Source organism: Vidua macroura, chromosome 7 (genome assembly GCF_024509145.1).
Source record: "Vidua macroura isolate BioBank_ID:100142 chromosome 7, ASM2450914v1, whole genome shotgun sequence".
NCBI classification, from domain to species: Eukaryota; Metazoa; Chordata; class Aves; order Passeriformes; family Viduidae; genus Vidua; species Vidua macroura.
In genome coordinates, this window is record NC_071577.1 from 35,718,697 (window position 1) to 35,738,410 (window position 19,714).

General features: G+C 35.2%; 1 protein-coding gene across 1 annotated transcript in view; it reads right to left on the minus strand.

Moving 5' to 3' along the window:
• The window catches only part of LRP1B (LDL receptor related protein 1B), a 634,437-nt gene that overhangs the window by 47,746 nt on the left and 566,977 nt on the right, over nucleotides 1-19,714 (minus strand). The window contains exons 67-77 of the mRNA XM_053982292.1: nucleotides 19,561-19,677; nucleotides 14,493-14,599; nucleotides 13,707-13,836; nucleotides 12,606-12,712; nucleotides 12,138-12,270; nucleotides 8,800-8,922; nucleotides 8,221-8,343; nucleotides 7,835-7,972; nucleotides 7,179-7,313; nucleotides 6,397-6,516; nucleotides 4,995-5,236 (exon numbers count right to left, since the gene is read on the minus strand). Coding sequence (XP_053838267.1) covers nucleotides 4,995-5,236; nucleotides 6,397-6,516; nucleotides 7,179-7,313; nucleotides 7,835-7,972; nucleotides 8,221-8,343; nucleotides 8,800-8,922; nucleotides 12,138-12,270; nucleotides 12,606-12,712; nucleotides 13,707-13,836; nucleotides 14,493-14,599; nucleotides 19,561-19,677 — 1,475 coding nt within the window. The remainder of the gene's footprint in view (nucleotides 1-4,994; nucleotides 5,237-6,396; nucleotides 6,517-7,178; nucleotides 7,314-7,834; nucleotides 7,973-8,220; nucleotides 8,344-8,799; nucleotides 8,923-12,137; nucleotides 12,271-12,605; nucleotides 12,713-13,706; nucleotides 13,837-14,492; nucleotides 14,600-19,560; nucleotides 19,678-19,714) is intronic.

Below are 19,714 nucleotides of genomic sequence, written 5' to 3' on the forward strand. Positions count from 1 at the left end.
AATGCTACTAAGACACATAACTGAAAACCAGGAAAGAAAATCCTAAAATAACTTCTTTTCCCTTAAGTGCCAGAGTTCCCTAATACCACAAGACTTTTTTAGACTATTTTCATCATAAAATAAAGGTACTTTCATTCTCTAGGTGAAATAATAGGACCACAAGGGTGAATTTAGAGAGTTCGTTGCTCATAAACTTTTAATTCTGCAAAAAGTTCATAGAAGGTATGCTTTATAGATATGTAGAACCTTGATTTTCTATTTAGAGGAATAGTAAAGCAGCAAAATCAATCACTGCATTTACAAAACAGTATTTCATTAAAAACAGGGTCACAGTTTATTTTTAAAGTGAAATAAAATATTGTACCATAATTCTTTGGTATGAGATGATGACAGTGGTGGAATATGCTTCCACAAATAACAGAATTCTTTTTTTAAGTGTAGTATTTGCATACAACAAACTTTTTTCTTCTTTACTATCCAAGCAACATTCACAGAAAGGACCAGATACCAAAAAAAGAGGTATTTCCAGGTAAGACTAATTGTATTTTTAGTCCAAACTCCTTTTAGTTCTGGGCAATATTCAGGCACCTGAGTCAAGAAACTTCTCATACCTGGAGATCTGTTTGGATACTACAAGGATGAATGGCTTACAATGATGGAACAAAATATCGTTTTAAAAGGAAGGCATCTGCCATGGCCAGAAAAAAAAAAAGCCTCTCAATTTTTTTTTTTTTTTTTTTTTTTTTTTTTTTTTTTTTTACTGTTCAAACCCACAGTTTACGATAAGACTCTTTTTTGAGAGCCTGGAAAGACCCAGATGGGAGTTGCCAAGCAGACTGAGAGATGGTTCCCAAAAAAGGTGGTTCTAGAAGCAGATGAGACATCCTACAAAAACTGGAGAATGGGGATGGGGTTGTTGAGGAATACTGACCCTGTCTCCTCAACCAGACAGGAAAAGTAAAGCTCCAGTAATGCTGGGGGAATATTAAAGATCAAATGAAGAGGGAGACGAACAGAAGAAATGTCAAGGAGCCATGTGGTGTAAGAGATTTTAAAAAAAGAGGAAAAAACCCACTAGCTGATGCTGTGGCTGTGCAATTTCCAGTTGTGTTCATTAAGTTGCAGCTACATCATATTTGTGAGGTCTTCAGCATCTTCTCACACTGTCTAGCAAAATTGCTAACTGGAAATGAGCTCTTACCTAATAGCTTATTTGGATTATGTTAATTTTGATGAATAATTCTGCATACAAAATAAGGATGAAAATACAGGAAGAAAATCACATTAATGTTTTCTGCAGTGATTTTAGCCCACTTTGATGCTAATTATAATGTGCTACAACTTATTAGAAAAACTGTGGTTTGAAAGCTAATTGCCTTTCACAGTTTGGAAGTCTCTGCACAGCTACAGACCACGGCAGCTCAATGACTTTTGATCGGAACTGCTGTCTTTTGTAAATTCTGTTTTCAAGGTAAAGAATTAATAACAAAAACCAAAAACCAAAAAAAAACCCAAAAAACCCCCAAAAAACAACCAACCAAACAAAAAAACCCCAAAAACAAACCCAACAAATGAACAAACACACACAAAAAAAAGAAGCTGCAGTAATAACTTGGATCTGAAAACCTTTATCATATAATGGCAGATTACAGATGTTCAGCCCCCAAAGCTGAGTTTGACTGAAAAAAATATGTTGCACATGAAGTAGGAATGCATCCCTTTGCAATGTTTAACAGGAACAATAAATCTAATTTGTATTATAAGCACATATGAAGCAGTATTTTATCTTATTTATTTTGCAGATATTTTGGGTATGGAATTGCTGTGGAACAAAGTAAAGGAATATTTTATTTTGCCTAAAATACCTTCATTAAAAATAATACATTATCTAATGTTATATTACTAGAACAGTAAAAAGAAATTAAAAACAACAAAATGTTTAGATTTTTGCCCACTGAAACACAACATTTTTGTTGATAGATGAGCATCCCAGTGGGTGCAGTAATTCACCAAACCACCACTTGTATTACATAAAGTAGGATCACTTATAAACCCAAACCAGCTGATTCCAGAAAGAGTCTTCTAAGTATATAAACTTCATCCAGACAGAGCTGTAGCTCTAAATAAACTCCTGCTGTTCAGAGAAAATGGGCTGGAAGCAGTTTGCATTCACAGGGGTGCACTGGGCCCAGGGGCAAGGGTTGGGAAACATCCCGAGGGTGGTTAAGGGTTCTTGAGGGTTCTTGTGAACCCTTGTCCCAAGGGTTGGGACTCATCCCGAGGGTGGTTAAGGGTTCTTGTGAAGCTCTCAGAACTCTGGGGCTGGAGCAGGCTGCCCATAAACTGACTGGATACACTACAAAACCTGTGCTTTTCTTCCTGTTAGATGGTATCATCATTTTCATGTTTTTTGTCCTCTTCCATAAAATAAAGCACTTGAACTGAAGTGTGGGGTGGCTCCGTGTTCATTGTTCACCTCAGATAACTTCTGCAGCTCTCTCCAAGGATTAGGCAGCAAAAAGCTGCTCCAGTTATCACCAACTCACTCTGACTGCCTGCACTCGGCTGGGATGAAATCCTCTTCTGCATCTGTCAATAAACTCTGAAGAGCTGATATTTACTATTTCCTTTAATGCTTGAATTTGTACCAGTCTTAAACCCCTTTTCACAGAAAATCAGGAGAGCTACTTAAAGCTATTCTCTGAGGAAGGCTCTTGATATGCTAATTCTGTGGAGCAATTTCAGTTGAGATGGATTTTTGCATTAATGTAATTACCTGAAAATGCAGGTGACTTTGTTCAAGTTTACTGTCCTGATTTACATATCAAAGTCTAGATATAAAAGTTATAATTTAACCTTTGAAAATTTATCCATTAAAAAAAAAAAACAAAAAAACCTTGGGTTAAAATTAAGGAATTCTCAAGCTTTTTAAAGCCAAATTTCAGTGACAATATTAAAGCAACACTATAAAACCAATTAACCTATTGATCAGCTGCAAATAAGGCAACAATATTAGAATATTAATGAGATAACACTGGGAAAATAACTGAATAGTTAAGCACAATGAGAAGCAAATATTTCACAAATATAAATGAGAAGTGTCCAAGATCTATTCAAAGACAGTCTGCGCATTTTCCACATTCAGATTTGTAATCTGAATTCTTATGTTGGATCAAACATTGTCACAAGGACCTACGTGCACTGAAGAGACAGGGGAACATGGGGTATAAAGAAAACCATCATTTTTTCAATATCTTTGAATCAAAAAGGAAGTGACTAAAAGATCTTTTTAGATAACAGTGAAAAGGGATACAAAAAGTGAAAACTATTTCAGTATATTAGGGAAATACTAATTCTAACAATATTTTTTCTCTATTAGTTTAAACAGGGGGGCAGTGACAAATGAGCTGTGAAAATTTCAGTCCCTGGACTATGAAGATGTCTGAAGGAAGCTTATGCTCCATTTTATGGATCTCTAAGAAAGTGTTAGATCTTTTAGAGAGGCTGCAGGTCAGCAAGCTGCTCTTGCTGCAGAATGCACCTGCAGATTGCCCCCAAAAAGAAAAAAAAAAAAAAAAAATAACACCACCACCTTCTCAACACTAACTTTACAAGGCTTCACACTTTCATTATTTTCTAATGAATAACTCGATACACAGATCTGCTAATCAGGAGTTTTCAAACAGAAATGTACACCACATTTAAATGAGAAAACTCAATGGCAGAATTACTCCACATCTTCAATACAGGTATACTTCTGCAAAATCAAATGATAGAGCTGACCTGTTAGGGTTCCTAGGCATTATTTTGTACTTCAGATCTACATTCCATACACGTTCTCTGAACGAAATCTAGACACTTCTGCTGGGCAGGTGGGAGTGTTGGTTTGAAACCACTCTTATAAAGATGCAACAACAGATTCCAGATATCTTCAGGGCCCATTGGTGCCTACATCAGGAGGCTTTTTGCCCTGCTGGTGTCAAAGGTCAGGAATGTCATTCCTTTGGAGAGGAAATATCCTTGGGTGGAATGTACTCAGAAGTGGTTTCAGAAGTGTATGAATTATAGATGAAAGATTGGGCTACTGTTGCTACTCCTGTTTATTCTGGGTGCATAAAAGCAGGCATGTGATGGGAGGTCATCACTGTTACCTCTCCTAAGTTTAAGGAAACGTGAAACAGCCAGAGAGGTGTTTTTTCTAACTGGCCAAAAAAACACCATTAAAAACTCTACTCTGCTATCAAATTCAATGAAGACTAAAAAACCCCAAATCTAAATTTACAGCATTATAGAAACAGCAATGCAAAGACCACATTGCTATCTTCAGTTCAGCAATATCACTTCCTAGAGAATTTTGTAGAAACATTTTAGGCAAAATGAGTAACAACCTGCATTTATTTTATTTTCAAGTAAAGACCACTTAAAATTACCCAAGCTTATGAAAATATACATTTCTGTTGCAAAGCCTAAACCTACATTTATGCTTATCCAAAATAAGATACTATGAAGTTCAACAAAAACAGGAGTAAATACCAATTGTTCTAACGTTTAAATGTATGTCATAACTTTGCCAATATTATTGTCTATATGATCTCTGTAGAAATTAAATTAAATTGTGTTTAATATTCATTTTCTGTCTTCCAAAGATTTGAAATTCATGGCTTTCTTCTTCTATATATTATATTCTTCCCTTTTCCCTGTTGAAATAAAAAATCTCAATGGTATACAGCCTTCTCAATGTTCTAATATAGTGATTACTTCTCTGCAGGAAAGTTTTTCAAATCCTACAATTTCGTTGTCTTGGAGACTTTACCAAATCTGTCAGAGTCTTGAACAGAAAAGCTTTAGTAGCCATATATATCACTGAAATAAAATCATTCTCAGAGAGACATTTTAATTTACTGAATCAGCCCATGCTATTATAGAAGAGTCAGAATAAAAAAAATAAATTGTATTAAATTTGTGTGATTTAATCTTTGATTTTGATCACTTACTATCAAGCCACTGTTACTCTGCCTTCTCTCTCTGTCGTGAAGTTTTCTGTAGAAAATCCCTCCTGGATTAAATTGAGTGCTCCAAACAATCATATCCCCTTGAAAATATGCATCCATTCCAGTTATCCTTGAATTGTGTTCAATATGTGATATTTGCTGATGAGCATCACTGTAGTTGAATGGATATGCAAAACCCAGGATGTCAGTGTCATTAGCAACATAGAGAACTTGATCTTCAGAGCCTAGGGATTATTATAGTGAAACAAAAATAAGGTAAATGTCAACTAATGCAAAATCAGTGTGTTTTACTCAAGTAGCTTTTCGGTGCTCAGCTGATATAATTTCTGAGGTTAAAATTATTTTCTGGTTGTTGAAGACTGCAGAAGCACCTACACTCTGGGAAATAAATGCAACTCTTGATATTCTGATATCAACATATCAACTTCAGTGCTCACCAAGTACACAGTGAGACACCCAGGACTACATTTTAAGGTGTATGTAATATTAGAATTTGAATATTTTAAAGCAGTATACAAAAATACACAATATTATGCATTCAGCCCATATGAACCCCATATGAATCCCATATCCCATATATGCATGCTGTCTTAGAGGGTCCTAAATGTATACATTAAAGGAACAGAGAACTGTCAATAAACATGGCTTTAAATTGCTCAATGGGAAATTAGGAGTGGAATGATTTTATCTTTAGTGAAGGCTGTTGACTGCAACAGAACCTGTGTCTTACATCTCCTCATTTCAGATAGCCAGATACCATCTTGATCCAGATGTTGTAAAGTATATTATTCATAAGAAAATGTTCTCTAATATCAATTAATTGTGTTTTGAGAAAGTGAAAATCTGATTGATAATTTAGAATGTATTTGGATTATTTTTATATCCCCATTAATATTGCATTTATCCATAGAGAATCAATTTTAAATGTCTGTCCAACACACTTCCTCCTTATGAGTATGAAATATCAAGCATCATTTGTTCCCTTCCTCCTGATAAATGCAAGAACAAAGAGGAGGTTGGTTAAAGCAAATATCAGGGAGGAAAGAAGGAAGCATGAACTGCATTACAATGGAAATTAAGCTGGTGGACAATTCAGATTTAGGATAATGATTCCCAGATTTTTAAATTATAAGCCCCCAGAATTATGTCTGTGTTCCTATAATAACAAACCATTATCTTCAGTTAGTAATCCTATTTGTTCCCATGTCATAATCTGATTTCTTTAGTAACAGGCAGTGATGCCAAACCCTGAGAGAGTCCATGTTATGTGTGAAATACTAATGACTCATTAATATGATCTTCCCATGGCAAATTTGCTTCAAAAAATATGGACAAGCTATATAACAAATGACAGCACTGTCGCTTTTGATTTTTACAGCCTTACCCTTTGCTATGCAACTGTTGTTCCTCTCCTTGTAATTTTTCTCACACGCACATCTGTAAGAGCCCTTTAAATTATGGCAGTGTTGGGAGCAGGTACCAAATACCATACATTCATTGATATCTATGAAGAAAAAATTGTAATTTATATACCTGTAGTTCAGTACACTACTATTTAACATGCTCATACAGCCATGGAACAAAGCAGATGAGCAAAGATGAACAAACAAACTCAAACATTTTCCTGCTCACCAGTGTGGCACCATACATATTAAGATTACATTTTTTAAGGAAATTCACTTTCTATCTGTTTACCTTGATTTCGGTTTTGTATTATGCATCTTCATTCTTTTAAGCATCTCAAAATATTCTCATATGCCAACCTTAATACCAATGTTAAATAATCTACTAGACCATAAAAAAATCCATTTAGTCCTTAAATTATTTAATAGCCTGACTTGAACCTCTTGACATTCTAACAACTTATGTTAAATCAGTTGTTCTTAACAACTAATGCTAAATCTTTGATAACCTCTCCAGGTAAAATGCATGAATCTACATTTTGTAAATACTTTCTGGTGGCTTTTTTGGTTTTGTTGTGGTTTTTTTTTTTTTTTTTTTTTCTTTTCTTTTCTTTTCTTTTCTTAATCCCATAGCTATCGAACAGCTTTTACTCTGTGGAAAAAGAAAAACCCCAAACATGATATGTATCTTCTTCTCCAGCACAGAAAATTGACTACAGAATTTTAATACTTCACAACAAGGGAAGATGGAAAATATCTGTACCTTCACATTGTCTGTTCCTCCTGTTTCTCTGAAATCCAGGTTTACACTGACACAATAGGGATGATTTTGTTTGATTACAGAACGCATCATCTCCACAAGGATTCACATTATCTTCACATGTATATTCAGCGATGCCTAAACATAAACAAAATGTCTAAAAAAATCCCTGATTTTAACACTTTGTTCAAAGTGTTAAAAATTACATCTAATTTAACAACAACAACTATCAAATTCATCTTTCTGTTTAAAGAGCATCAGGTAAATTTTTAACAAATAAATGACATTATAGTGTTTATCTACAGCTGCATGATTTAATGTATTATATTTTATGCAATGACTGTATTTAGCTGAGATACATTTCCCATCAAGAATTTAATACTTAATTTTTTCTTGTTGCAAATATGAAACAATACAATCAACTTGTACTTAAATTTTGTAAAGAACTCGTAACTACACCAAAAAAGCTCTACAACTTGAATTGCTATCAAATTTGCCTTGCTCCTGTGCTACAGGATTTCATTAAATTTTAACTAAAAAAAGGAACTACATTAAACTGAGTTCTGTATTGTTTAATAGGTCTTGCACAGATGAATGTCTTGGCTAATTGTTTATTTTCTGCTACAATCAAGAGAACAGATCTTGCCAGCCCAACTCACTTATTTTGCAGTCTTGCTCATCTGAGCCATCTCCACAGTCATCAAACCAGTCACACTGCAGCTCCATGGGAATGCACTTCTTGTCATTGCAAGCAAACTCATCTTTTTTACACGGTCTGGCTTTATACGTGATTTTATCTACATAATTACAGGTCGATAAGAGAAAAAATAAATCAGTATTTAGGATTCTCAGGTTATTTTAGACACATACAAATGGGAATCACCGCCAAGCATTAGGCGACTGGAAATTAAATTCTTTTGGTTTCAAATCCTGATCTGCTAACCTGCAGTTCAGCTTTACTGAAGGACAAGCAGATCTGGGTAACAAAGTTTGCCTTCAAGGTGTTTTCTCTGCTCAGAATGCCTAGAAAGGCAATATCACCTACCACAGTGATCTTCATCTGAGTTATCTCCGCAGTCATCGACCTCGTTGCAAATCTGCTCAGGCCGCAGACAAACCCTGTTGTTTCTACATCTGTAGGGCCTCGTTGGAGGGCAGGGAAACTTTACTGCACAGCAAAGAAAAGAAGCAGCTGTTACCCAGCTGTTAATCCTTTTTTATGACACCTCAAAGCCAGATGTGTGTTGGCATTTTAAGTACTTCTTTTAGAGGTTTTGTGTGATAAGGGTGATTTATACCTTTTTTTTGAGAACTAGTAAATATGGCAGAAAAATAGCAAAAGAAAGATGAAGTATAATGATGGTCAATATTACATCATACAAGTAACTTTTTGCTCCCTCTGTGGGTTTCCTACAGAAAAGTTTCATTTCTCAAAACCAGAAAATATCAAATATCTGAAATTACATGAAAAGCAATAACAAAAGAAAGTTATATCCCCATATTTCAAGCTTATCTTCTAAAAGCAAAACAAAATTTAAGGCACATGTGCCTTTATATATTTGTGTGTCTTAAATGCTATTCTTGCTTTGTTATACACAAAACTCTGAAAAATATAATGCCATACCACACATTTCAGCAACTTCATCAGAGTTATCTCCACAGTCGTCCTCACCATCACAAACCCAAAAATGTAGTTTGCAGAGGGAATTGTTGCACAAAAATTCATCAGCTCTACATATATTTCCCCCTGGGAAGATGAAAAGACAACAGAAAAAAAAGGCAGGAAAACAAAAAGACGAAAGAATGTCAGTTTTTGATAAAACCACTACAACCACTTACCACACACTATTTGCAGAGAGTAACAGAAGTAACATAACTAAATTTACAGATCCCAAAGGAACAGGCTGGAGAGGCAGAGGAATACTCATTCAAAAATCTCTTCCTTGACCAAACAGTCCCTGTCTCTGACTGCCAGCTGGGAATTACCAAACCAGTGACCAGCTGGGCATGTCCCATTTGCATTTAGCCAGGAGATGTTCAAACTCCCTGTCTGCAACTCTCCTTGGTGCTGCAGCCTCTCAGCAAAGGCCTGGCTGGTACATCAGGAATTTGGGCCATCAGAGAATGAAATAAACAGAAATAGGGCCAAATATGTGAAAAGCCACTTCAGTCCTGGTTTATTTCACACCAGTGTCTGATCCTTCACCTATTCCTACTCCACTCTCTGAGTCACACGTTGGAGACAAAGTGATTGCAGCCCATCAGCCATGAGGCAGCACCTTCTTCTTCTCCTGAGGAGCAACAGGCTTGGCCAGCTTTGTAAAACCCCCACCACCTCCAAATGCTGTATCTAGGAAAGGTCCAGCCATGTGGGCACAGAACAGATAAAATTAAAGTGACCTCTGCCAGATCTTCCTTTCTGTAACTTCTGAAATGCCTCATTGGGACAGTTATTGAACACAGAAAGCAGCAAGAATAAAATCTTCCATGCGTTCTGACTCATCTAACAAAAGGGAACCTAGGGTAAGGGAAAATGGTTTAGGGCAGAGTGCTCTCAGGCTTTAAAAATTAGTTCAAGGTGGATTCAGTTCTAATGTATGTTGTGATATGAAAGAATTTGTTTCCCAATTGTGACTAAATTTTATCACTACCAATCAACAAAGTTATGGAAAGTTCTTGCAATTAATTTCCTATAAAACACTTTTTTTTGGTAAATGGATTTTCAGTTTCCTGAGAGGAGTGGATTATAAAATAAATAAAGCTGTGTACCTGCAGAGAAGGAAACAATGAAATTTTATATGATAATGCCAAAACTCTTACTGTGGCTTACCTCAATGCATTACACCCACTCTAAGAGCTAGATCAGGCTTCAGTGGCTTTTTACTCACTCATTCAATGCCCTGTTCACACCTCATTAAAATCAACAGAAGGCTTTCTCTTGCTATAAAGGTTCAGAATGGCTGAACTTTTTCCCCCCAAAAAACTAATTTCCATGAAATGCCCATTGCATAAAAGGATATTCGAACTCTCACTCTGCTACCAGGTATTATTCATTCCCATGGCAAATATAACTTATGAACATTAACAGAAATATCCTGTATAATTATCCAAGGAAAATATATAAAATTCAAGTACTCTTCATGATGAAAGGCATGAATCCAAATAATAGTGTGTGCAATCACAATATAACCATCATTCTAGTTGTTTAATAAGATTGAAGAGAGTTATTTTTGTAAACATGCACAGTGGGCCACAGATAAATATTATGGATATTATTTTAGAATGCTGTAGAATAAAACTCCATTTGTGTTTGTTGTATTTCCAAAGATGAAAAAATTAGTTATCTGTGAGATAAACTGGAATTTCTTTCATGTGATTGCTCTGCCTGTCATAATTCCTTTATAAAATAGATTTCTGCAACAGAATTATAATTGTGACATAAATACAAAGTATGATAGCAATAACCAACTAGGAATAGGTTTCTTATTGTATTGTAAGCAATTTGCAGTTCACAGAAGCTCCATTACGCTACCCAAAGAATAACGTGGACATCAGATAAAATAAGTGTGTTACTATTTACTTCCACTTCATTGGGTTTTAAAGAGATATAGTTGAGATATTTTAAAAGCACTTTTAAAATGGACTAGATGGCTGTTATTTATTTATTTATTTGACTTTGTTATCTGTCTTCTTGCACCTAAACACCTCTGGAATATTCTGCACATTCTCTGGATTTCCTGGTCTCTCTTTCAAACCTAACCATCCACACACAATGTCTTTTTTTCCCCCCTTTAGTCTTAAGTACTGTGTAAAAAACTTAAAACAAGGAAAGGACAATTGATTATGTTTGCTTTGTATCTGATTATTATCACATACAACTGTACTCCATTATGCTTTGAATTTATGCACAGAACATGTGACTGTAGGTGGCTAACCCACAGAACTATCCACTTTAAAGAAAAAGAAAGAAGAAAATCCAGGAAAAAAACCCAAAAGGATGACAAAATGCCAATTAAAATTATTCTTTAGGAAAAAAGTCCTTTAATTTGATTAAGAGGCTGGTGAGGAATGTGCGGGTCAAGGGCAGCCTGGGCTGCAGTGGTCATGGAATGGGGGAGTTCAAAACCCTTCAGGCTGCAAGGAGGGTGCAGAGCAAGATCCCTACACTGCTGGGCTCCAGGACAGCACACTTGGGCTTCTCCAGGATGTGCTTGGGAAAGCCCTGGAGGGAAGAGGGGCCCAGGAGAGCCTGGCTGGTATCCAAGCATCACCTCTTCCAAGCCCAGGAGTGATGTGTCTCAACAAAGAGTAAGTCAGAGTGTGCCAGAAGGACTCTGGATGAACAAGCTGCTCATGGACAAACACAAAAAAGAAGGTGAACCACTGGCACAGGTTGCTCAGAGAAGCTCTGGATGCCCATCCCTGGAAGTGTCCAAGGCCAGGTTGGATGGGGCTTGGATCAGCCTGGGACAGTGGAAGGTGTCCCTGCCCATGGCAGAGGGCTGGAACTGGATGAATTTTAAGGTCTCTTCCAATCCAAAGTGTTCTGTAATTTTCTGAAATTAAACAGAAACCTGGGTTCTTAAGATGACTTATTTAGCAAATGTTCATTATATTGCACAGCTGTGTGATTTATTGTGCATGGCTTTGTAATTTACTGTGTCCTATAAAAGCTTAAATTAACCAGATTTACTGCTGATTTCCTTGATGAAAAAGAATGTGCTTCCAGTAACAACATGACCTTTTCATCACTGGGGAGGGAAACAGAAAGGAAGAACAAGTCATAAACAACCTAAGTTTTGCTTATTCCTATAGATCACTTGTTAAGCTGCTGTACTGTCTTCATCAGAAGAGGTTGCAGAACTTTCCTTTCTCCACTCATAATGGCCAGGGTACCACTAACTTGCAATATGTGTGTTCATAAAAAAGCCCAATGAACATTTTTGGAGAAGTGTCTCTTGCCTTGGTCACAGTTTTCTTCATCACTGCCATCCACACAGTCATGGATCCCATCACAAAGCCATCGCACAGGGATACAGTACGCCTTGTTTCTGCACCGAAACTGATCTTCTTTACATTCTGTTACACAATCCATCTGTGGGAACACAGACATCAGCTATGGATTAATGACTGAGAGCAGCAACAACTTGTCCACGCTGCCAGGATGGAGCAGACCCTGATGGAAACCGCCCCAGAACCACGCTTGGGGGTTGACTTTGAGAAAACACATTTCTGCACTTGTCAAATGCACAGGCTGTCAAAACCTGTCCACAGAGCACAGAAACATACAATCATGGGGCTAAATTATCTCACAGCACTCAGAGGATGCAGGAAAACCCTATTTGCCCTTTCAATTATTTTGAGACCTAAAAAATTTATAAAACAAAAAATCAGGAAAAAGAAATAAATCACCAGAAATGTGTCAGGTACCTCATCAGAGCCATCAGCACAGTCCAACTCCCCGTTGCATTTCAAGGATGCTGAAATGCAGCCTCCACTTGCACACACGTACTCACTTGAAGAGCAGGTTGGAGATGCTGGTTACAAACACATATTTTGGCATTAAGAAAAATATAATTTATGAATAAATTGATTTTTAATTTGAAGTTTCCTTCTGGTTAATAGCAAGCCAACTTGTGTCTAAGCACTTTCCTAAAATACAATAAAATATTTGACAAATCTGAATTGTGGCATCCCAAATAAATTGTATAAGTATAGTGAAAAGGTATTTGTGTTTTTCATTTAGAAATTTAATTTTATTATTTCCTTATGCTTGGTAACAAAGGCAACTACACAAATGCATATCTTCATAGAATGAGTATATTCAAAAAATTGCATTCCTTAAAATGGGCTTAGAGTTTAGCTAAATGTAGCTAATTTATAATTGAATAAACTAAATTTTTAGGAAATCATCTCATTGGAAAGTATACCTTATTACAATCAAAAACATAAATATTAAGCAGGATATTTTAATATAAAGGTGGATATTTTTTGTTGCACTGTAAATCAGGAGAGTTTTGTCATAGGCTTTTATCACTGACACCTAGCTTACAAAAAAATTTAGGAAAGTTCCTGCTAAAATAAACAACTGTATTTTCCAAGAAAGCAAACCTAAAATAAAATAAAAATAACAATAATTTAGTAGACAAAAATCTTTGCATAAAGACTATTAAACTTTGAATGAAGACCACAAAGCAAAACATCTCAGGACACACCAAGATTTACTGACATTTTCAGAGCAGAATTTTATATGTTGAGTATTTATTAACAAATTACAATTCAAAAAAATTGAATTAAATACCTATGCCCCAACAAGCTTCACACTGCAGAGTTGTACATACGTGGGATTTTCAAAACACCAGTAAGAATACACAATGATGCAAAGTCAAAAGGTGAAGTATTTCAGATTTTTTTTGCACTTTCTTGCTGCTACTAGTGCCCAAGAAATCATGATTTGATGATTTATATTCTTCCTTCACTCTGATTCATTCCTGGCTTCATTTTATAATTCAGAATTATTTAAAACAATACCTGGTTCACAATTTTTCTCATCATCCCCAAGTTTGCAGTCCTCGTGGCCGTCACATTTCCATTTTGCCGAGATGCACTGGCCATTGGAGCACTGGAACTGATCCCTAGAACAGCCTGTTTCACAATACCTCTGGTACCAGAAACAACCAATAAACAAGATCAAGAATTTAATATAAACATTGGTAAATATGCAGCTGGTGACAGAAGCTACAGCCAATAATCCCACATGTTATGAAATATGTAGTAATTAAAGTCTTGTGAAAAGAAATATATTTGTGGAGATGATTCAAAATGGTGGCACACACCCTCTAAATAGCTGGGAAACACCTGAGGTCAGCATTGACAGGAAAAGACAAGGGAAAAAAGGGAAAAAAAAAAACCAGAAAGCCAGCAAAGTATTATTCAGTGAGCTTCTGATGCACAGCAAACAGTCTTCATTGTTATTTCAAAAAAATTCTCTCAAACCAAGCCAATGCTGTGTGTAAAGAGAATGGTTTCCCAAGCAGGACACAAAGTCTTTATGTGATGGGAAGAGTTTCAGATCACTACTGAGACAAGAAAATGTAGAATACTCTTCAACTTTACTTGATTTATTTATGTGTTCTCTTTTTAGAATAATTACATCAGGAGGTTTGGTTTTAATTTAGTAATTATATTTGCATACAGGGATTTATGTGTGGAGTTACCACTGTTGCTTTTCAGAAAATTTCTATGCAGGAATCCATTCTCCAACAATTTAAAGCTACTAATTCTCTAAAGAAATGTTTTATTCTGGAAGATCCCTACCTCATCTGAGCCATCTGCACAGTCATAGTCGCCATCACACCAGAATCTTGCGGAAACACAGTCTCCATTTGCACAAGGAAAATCTTTCAAAGTGCACGTTTGAGGCTCTGAAGAAAGAAAAGAAACAACCCTAGGTTTATTATAATTTCCTTTAAATATTTTACAAATAAACCCTCCCAATCAATCAATGAATAAATATGAAAAACTCAAAACAATTAGCTTGCAAATGATAAGAAGTGGTTTTCTGTGGGATTTTATTCCACATCTTTTAACTAAATTTCACTTACGTATAGTAAGACAGTAATGAAAATACTTTCATTACTTTCATACATTTGGGTTCTACCAAATTTCTTTGCAAAATAACATGATATTGAGTGTACATATTTTATTAATTTCCACACATGCAGGTCATTAGAGGGTTTGTGAGATATGCACCACAGAGCAGAAATACATTTTGCATGTCAATATCCAGTGAAATTAGAACTAAGCAGATTTCTGACTTTCCATCACTCACTAGCACATCATTTATCACATATCTTTTAGAGGGTGTGTGCCAAGAGTCAGCTTCCCCCGTGCTCAGCATTCAGGGGAATGGCAAATGGAACACAAAATTTGGTGTTTCAAATAAAATAAATTTTTTCACTACTGCTGACACAGAAACATTGGCAAGGGGGACCTCTGGGGGAGAGTCCCACAGGAGAACATCATGTGCTTTCCTCCTGAGAATGAGGACCACTCCAAATGACATTTTTTGCATTCTGGAGCATTAGACTAAACAAAGGTAGAAGGTATTGGGGATTTAGGAGAAGTTAAACAAGTCTCTATGTGCAATTTAGATCTGCCAGTCAGAGGGCTTGGGGAAAAAAAGGACTTAAAAAGCAAAACAGGATTATTTGCGGGATTATTTCCACCACAGAAAACAAGGCATTGTGTAAATGACGTAAAATCAAAAATAAGGATTAATTAGTAAAATCTTTTCAGCAGAGAGATGGGAAACAACAAATGACAGTGACTGAATGAAAGGAAGAAGGATAAAAAAAAGAGAAGAGACAGAGCAGACAGCAGGAATGGACATCAGGAATGGATAGCAATAAATTGAGAAATGCTGAAGGGTCCTTTAGTGAGTTATGGAAGGTGCAAGCATGAATGCTTTTGGAAAATGTACCACAGTGATAAAGAAAAGCAAACACAATAGTAGAGGACTCAAACTGAGAAAAATTTGGTAAATACCAGCATGAGAATACACCACACACAAGTTACATGGATGTAACAAACTTGACTTCATGTGTTTTGGGGTCTGTTTTCTTTTTGGTTGGTTGGTTGGTTGGTTGGTTTTTTCCCCCCAAGGATTTATAAAAATCAAAAACTGTTCCAGGAAAGGAACAGTTTTAATCAACTTTTCCACTGCCTTTTTCCACTCTTTACTTCATAAAAAGATTCAAAATAACGCTTTTTGAAATTTTTTAAGAGAAACTTCACTTTTTGGGTAGGAACAAGTTTTGAAGTTGTAGGAAAGTAATTTTAAAAGCTCATCTACAACAATTACATCAATTCTTCAGAAATGTTATATTTCAACAAATTAAAGGCTGGCATTGATGTGGACATAGATTATATGCACACTACCTCAAATTTTCTTTCAAAGTGTAAGCTTTAGTAAATCCCTGACATTTAATTCTTTTTGTTTTCATCAATCCAAGAAAGAGAATTTCATGATATGATAAAATATATACAGGAAATAATTTGTGGGAAAAGTAATTCGCAAGCAAACAAAACATTTGACATATTTCTATATTGATTGGAAAATACAAGCAAATACTTTTGCTATACTGCTAATAAATTATTTATAAGCAGAGATTTGATACTGGAAAAAATGTACACAAAGAGCTAAGTACTCAAATCTCCATTTGCAAGAAATATTTCTTCTGCTGCTGGGTTCCAGCTCTGTGATTTACATATGAACACAGAAAAGTACTTTTCCATCAGTGCTCAGATTGTTAGAAAGGAATGAGTATTAATACAAAACAATATTAAAGGAACAAGCTTTAATGGACTTCTGTATAACCCATGAAGGACAACATTGGTAAAGCTGCTTTACCAAAACACTGAAACACCTTCCCAAGAAAAGCATTTGGGATATAAACTTATCCCAGGACAAAATTAACTCATTTGTTTTCTTGGCAACTTGTAGAAGCAACAAAAGAGCATTAGGAAGAACTTGTAGCAGCACAAATATTTTTACACTGATTGAATTCATGTCTTGCCACAACATTATTGTGTTAGCTTTGCTTCAATGGTTACAGTACCTTACATTTTCTTTAATCACATTAAATAAAAAAAAAAAAAAAATACTGGTGCCTCCTTTTTAGGTTAGATAGAATAAGATTAATTCCTATTGAATTTTCCTTTATTGGAGTTTCCTGATAGAGGAAACTTCATTTTTGTGGTAATTTGTTTTTAAAAATCCAAATAAATGCTGAAAGCAAATTCTCCCTCCAGATAGATATTACCTCAGAAGAATTAAAAATGTATCCTACATTTCTTATTGTGGACCCATTACATACCAATATCCAAGCCAATAAGTCTTATTTCAAACCGTCCAAATATAGTTAAAAAACCAATAGACTGTAAGACAAATAATGACAAAAACTCTTATAAAGAGCTATGAAAAAATGCCTGACCTCCAATTGCTCAATAATCTGGTGAATTAAAAATAAATATTACAATTAGTTTACCTTTATCAGTTAGTTACGCATAGGATTTCTTACCTCTCAAAAAGAATCATAATCACTGTTCAGAACTAAAGTGCATTTGTTAACAAGGAATTTTGATCAAATACTACCTGCTCATTACATGTTAAAAAAAAAAAAAAACTGAATGGGTGTGAAAAATTATTAGTGCTATATTATTGTGCCCATTGAGACTTTGTTATGATATGATCAGAAGAGTAAAGTTCTTGCATGTGAAGAAACTCTAGAGAAAAGTGTAAATGCTTGAGCTGAATTTCTATAATTCAGTGAATTCATTCCTCATTCCTGAAAAACAACTCATTTTCTGATATACTTCCCTGATAGCCTTTTGTATATTATATTCATGGATGTCATGAACAATTTATCTCACTGTGCAATGGAACTTATTTTGTCAAATGCTTTTAAAGTTCTAATTTCATATGTATTTGTTTCATTGCACTTTATTCTGTAAGTGGCTTGATGGTCTATAAAAATTTTATACAACTATTTCAAAGAGCTGAACAGTATTAAGTAGTGCCCCAGTGCTTCCAAGATTTTGGATTTTAAAACTATGCAAGCCTGCTGTGTTTAATTTAAACAGTAGAATCCATAGCTAGAATTTAAGTATGCATTTGACAAGCAAAAGTAAACTTTAAAAAACCCTAACACCTTTTTTACCTGGGTACTGTCAACTCACTAATTCCATCCATTACAATTAATTACAATTTTTTTTTTTTATCTTCAAGTCTAGAGAACAACCAAGAATTGAATGTATAACTTAGCTATTAATATGGACACAAAGTTGGCTAACAGCATAATCTTTTTTTTTCTTAGAAACTTCAGATTATTTCTCTATTTGAATTTTCTCTATATTCTCTATTTGAATTTTTTGATAGCACTTTGTAGTATGATGATCTGAACTTTAAGGAAGAGAATTATTACTGCTGGGTCATACACATGGCTAATTCCAAATATGATACTCAGATACTCAACACTTATTTTGCCAACAGCAACAACATTTTGTGGAAGTTTTTGTTTTTTCCTTTTTTTTCCCAAATTTTCAAACTGCCCAGTCCTATAGATTAACACCATCACAGCAAAACTATCACTCTCTATTTGACTTCTACATGAGAATAAAAACATAAAATGATTTCTTGCTACTTGTAGTACAGAAAACTGACACTAATAATCAATCCCCAAGTAAAATGTCCCACAAAGCTAAGAAAGCTTTTGTGTGCCAACCCCCCTGGGGCACAACAACAAAAGGCTCTGCGTGATTACTGAGCCACATTTTCCTTTTTTTTTTGTAACACTTCCATATGAAAACCACAGCACTACTGCTTGCAGTAATAAAACTCACAATATTTTCAAGTGCAGGGAGTAATTACCAGGCAGACAAATCCACTTTAACCTCCCAAGCTGAATGAGACACTCTGTACCTAGGGACACCACATCCTGGACTGCAGAAAGGGGCAGCAGCATTCACTCTGCATTAGAATGTCGAATTTATTAATCTTTCTAGATCATCACCTTGAAGATACTAAATACACTCTCATGGTATACAATCAGGAATGAGTATTCATGATTATGTGCAAGAAAAAGATATTAACTTTGTGCATTTCTGAGTAAAAAGGAAAAAAAAAAACCACAGCAATTGTCAAGAGAAGGGGCTTCAGAACTATATAGGGAATGTCCCTCTTGAAATATTTTATAAAGACAGTAATTATTAGATAAAAGCATTACAAATTTTTCATTTCTTCCTGAGATCCAGATGGAAATTAACTCCCTGAAAGTGGTATTACAGAGATTTATTAGGCCTTCAGGTTCCTCATGGGTAGGAGAGAACTGGGTAACTGAGTTACTTTGAATAACCACATCTATTTCTCAATGCAATTAAATACTAAAGAAATTGACTTCTCAATATGAAACAAGGCAAATCATCTCAAGAATACAATGAATATAATGAGCAGGTAATGTTTGATCAAAATTCCTTGTTAACAAATGCTTATCACTTCACTTTTGAACAGTATTTATGATTCTTTTTTAAATATAATAAATTTGAAATGTAACTAACTGATAAACGAATTGTAAACCAATATTTATTTTTAATTCACCAGATTATTAAGCAGTTGGAGGTCAGGCATTTTTTCATAGCTGATACAGCTCTTTATAAGAATAAACAGAATTTGAGAATTACAGGAAGGGACATTTTCAATTGCGGTCAGCAGAGCAGAGGGTGTTGAATGAAAGTTCACGTGTGTTTTATAAAAATCCCAAGGTTTTCTCTTGCACGTTGCCAACCTGACTCTGTTCTAACATGGACCAAGGGAAAAGTTACTTACTACAGTTTTCTTCATCAGAATTATCTCCACAATCATTCTGGCTGTCACATCTCCAGTGATCTGGAATGCAGTTGTTGTTTTTGCACTGGAACTCATGAGGTCCACAAGTTTTTTTATCTGTAATTAGGGTAAGTAATATTTACAGCATTGCAAA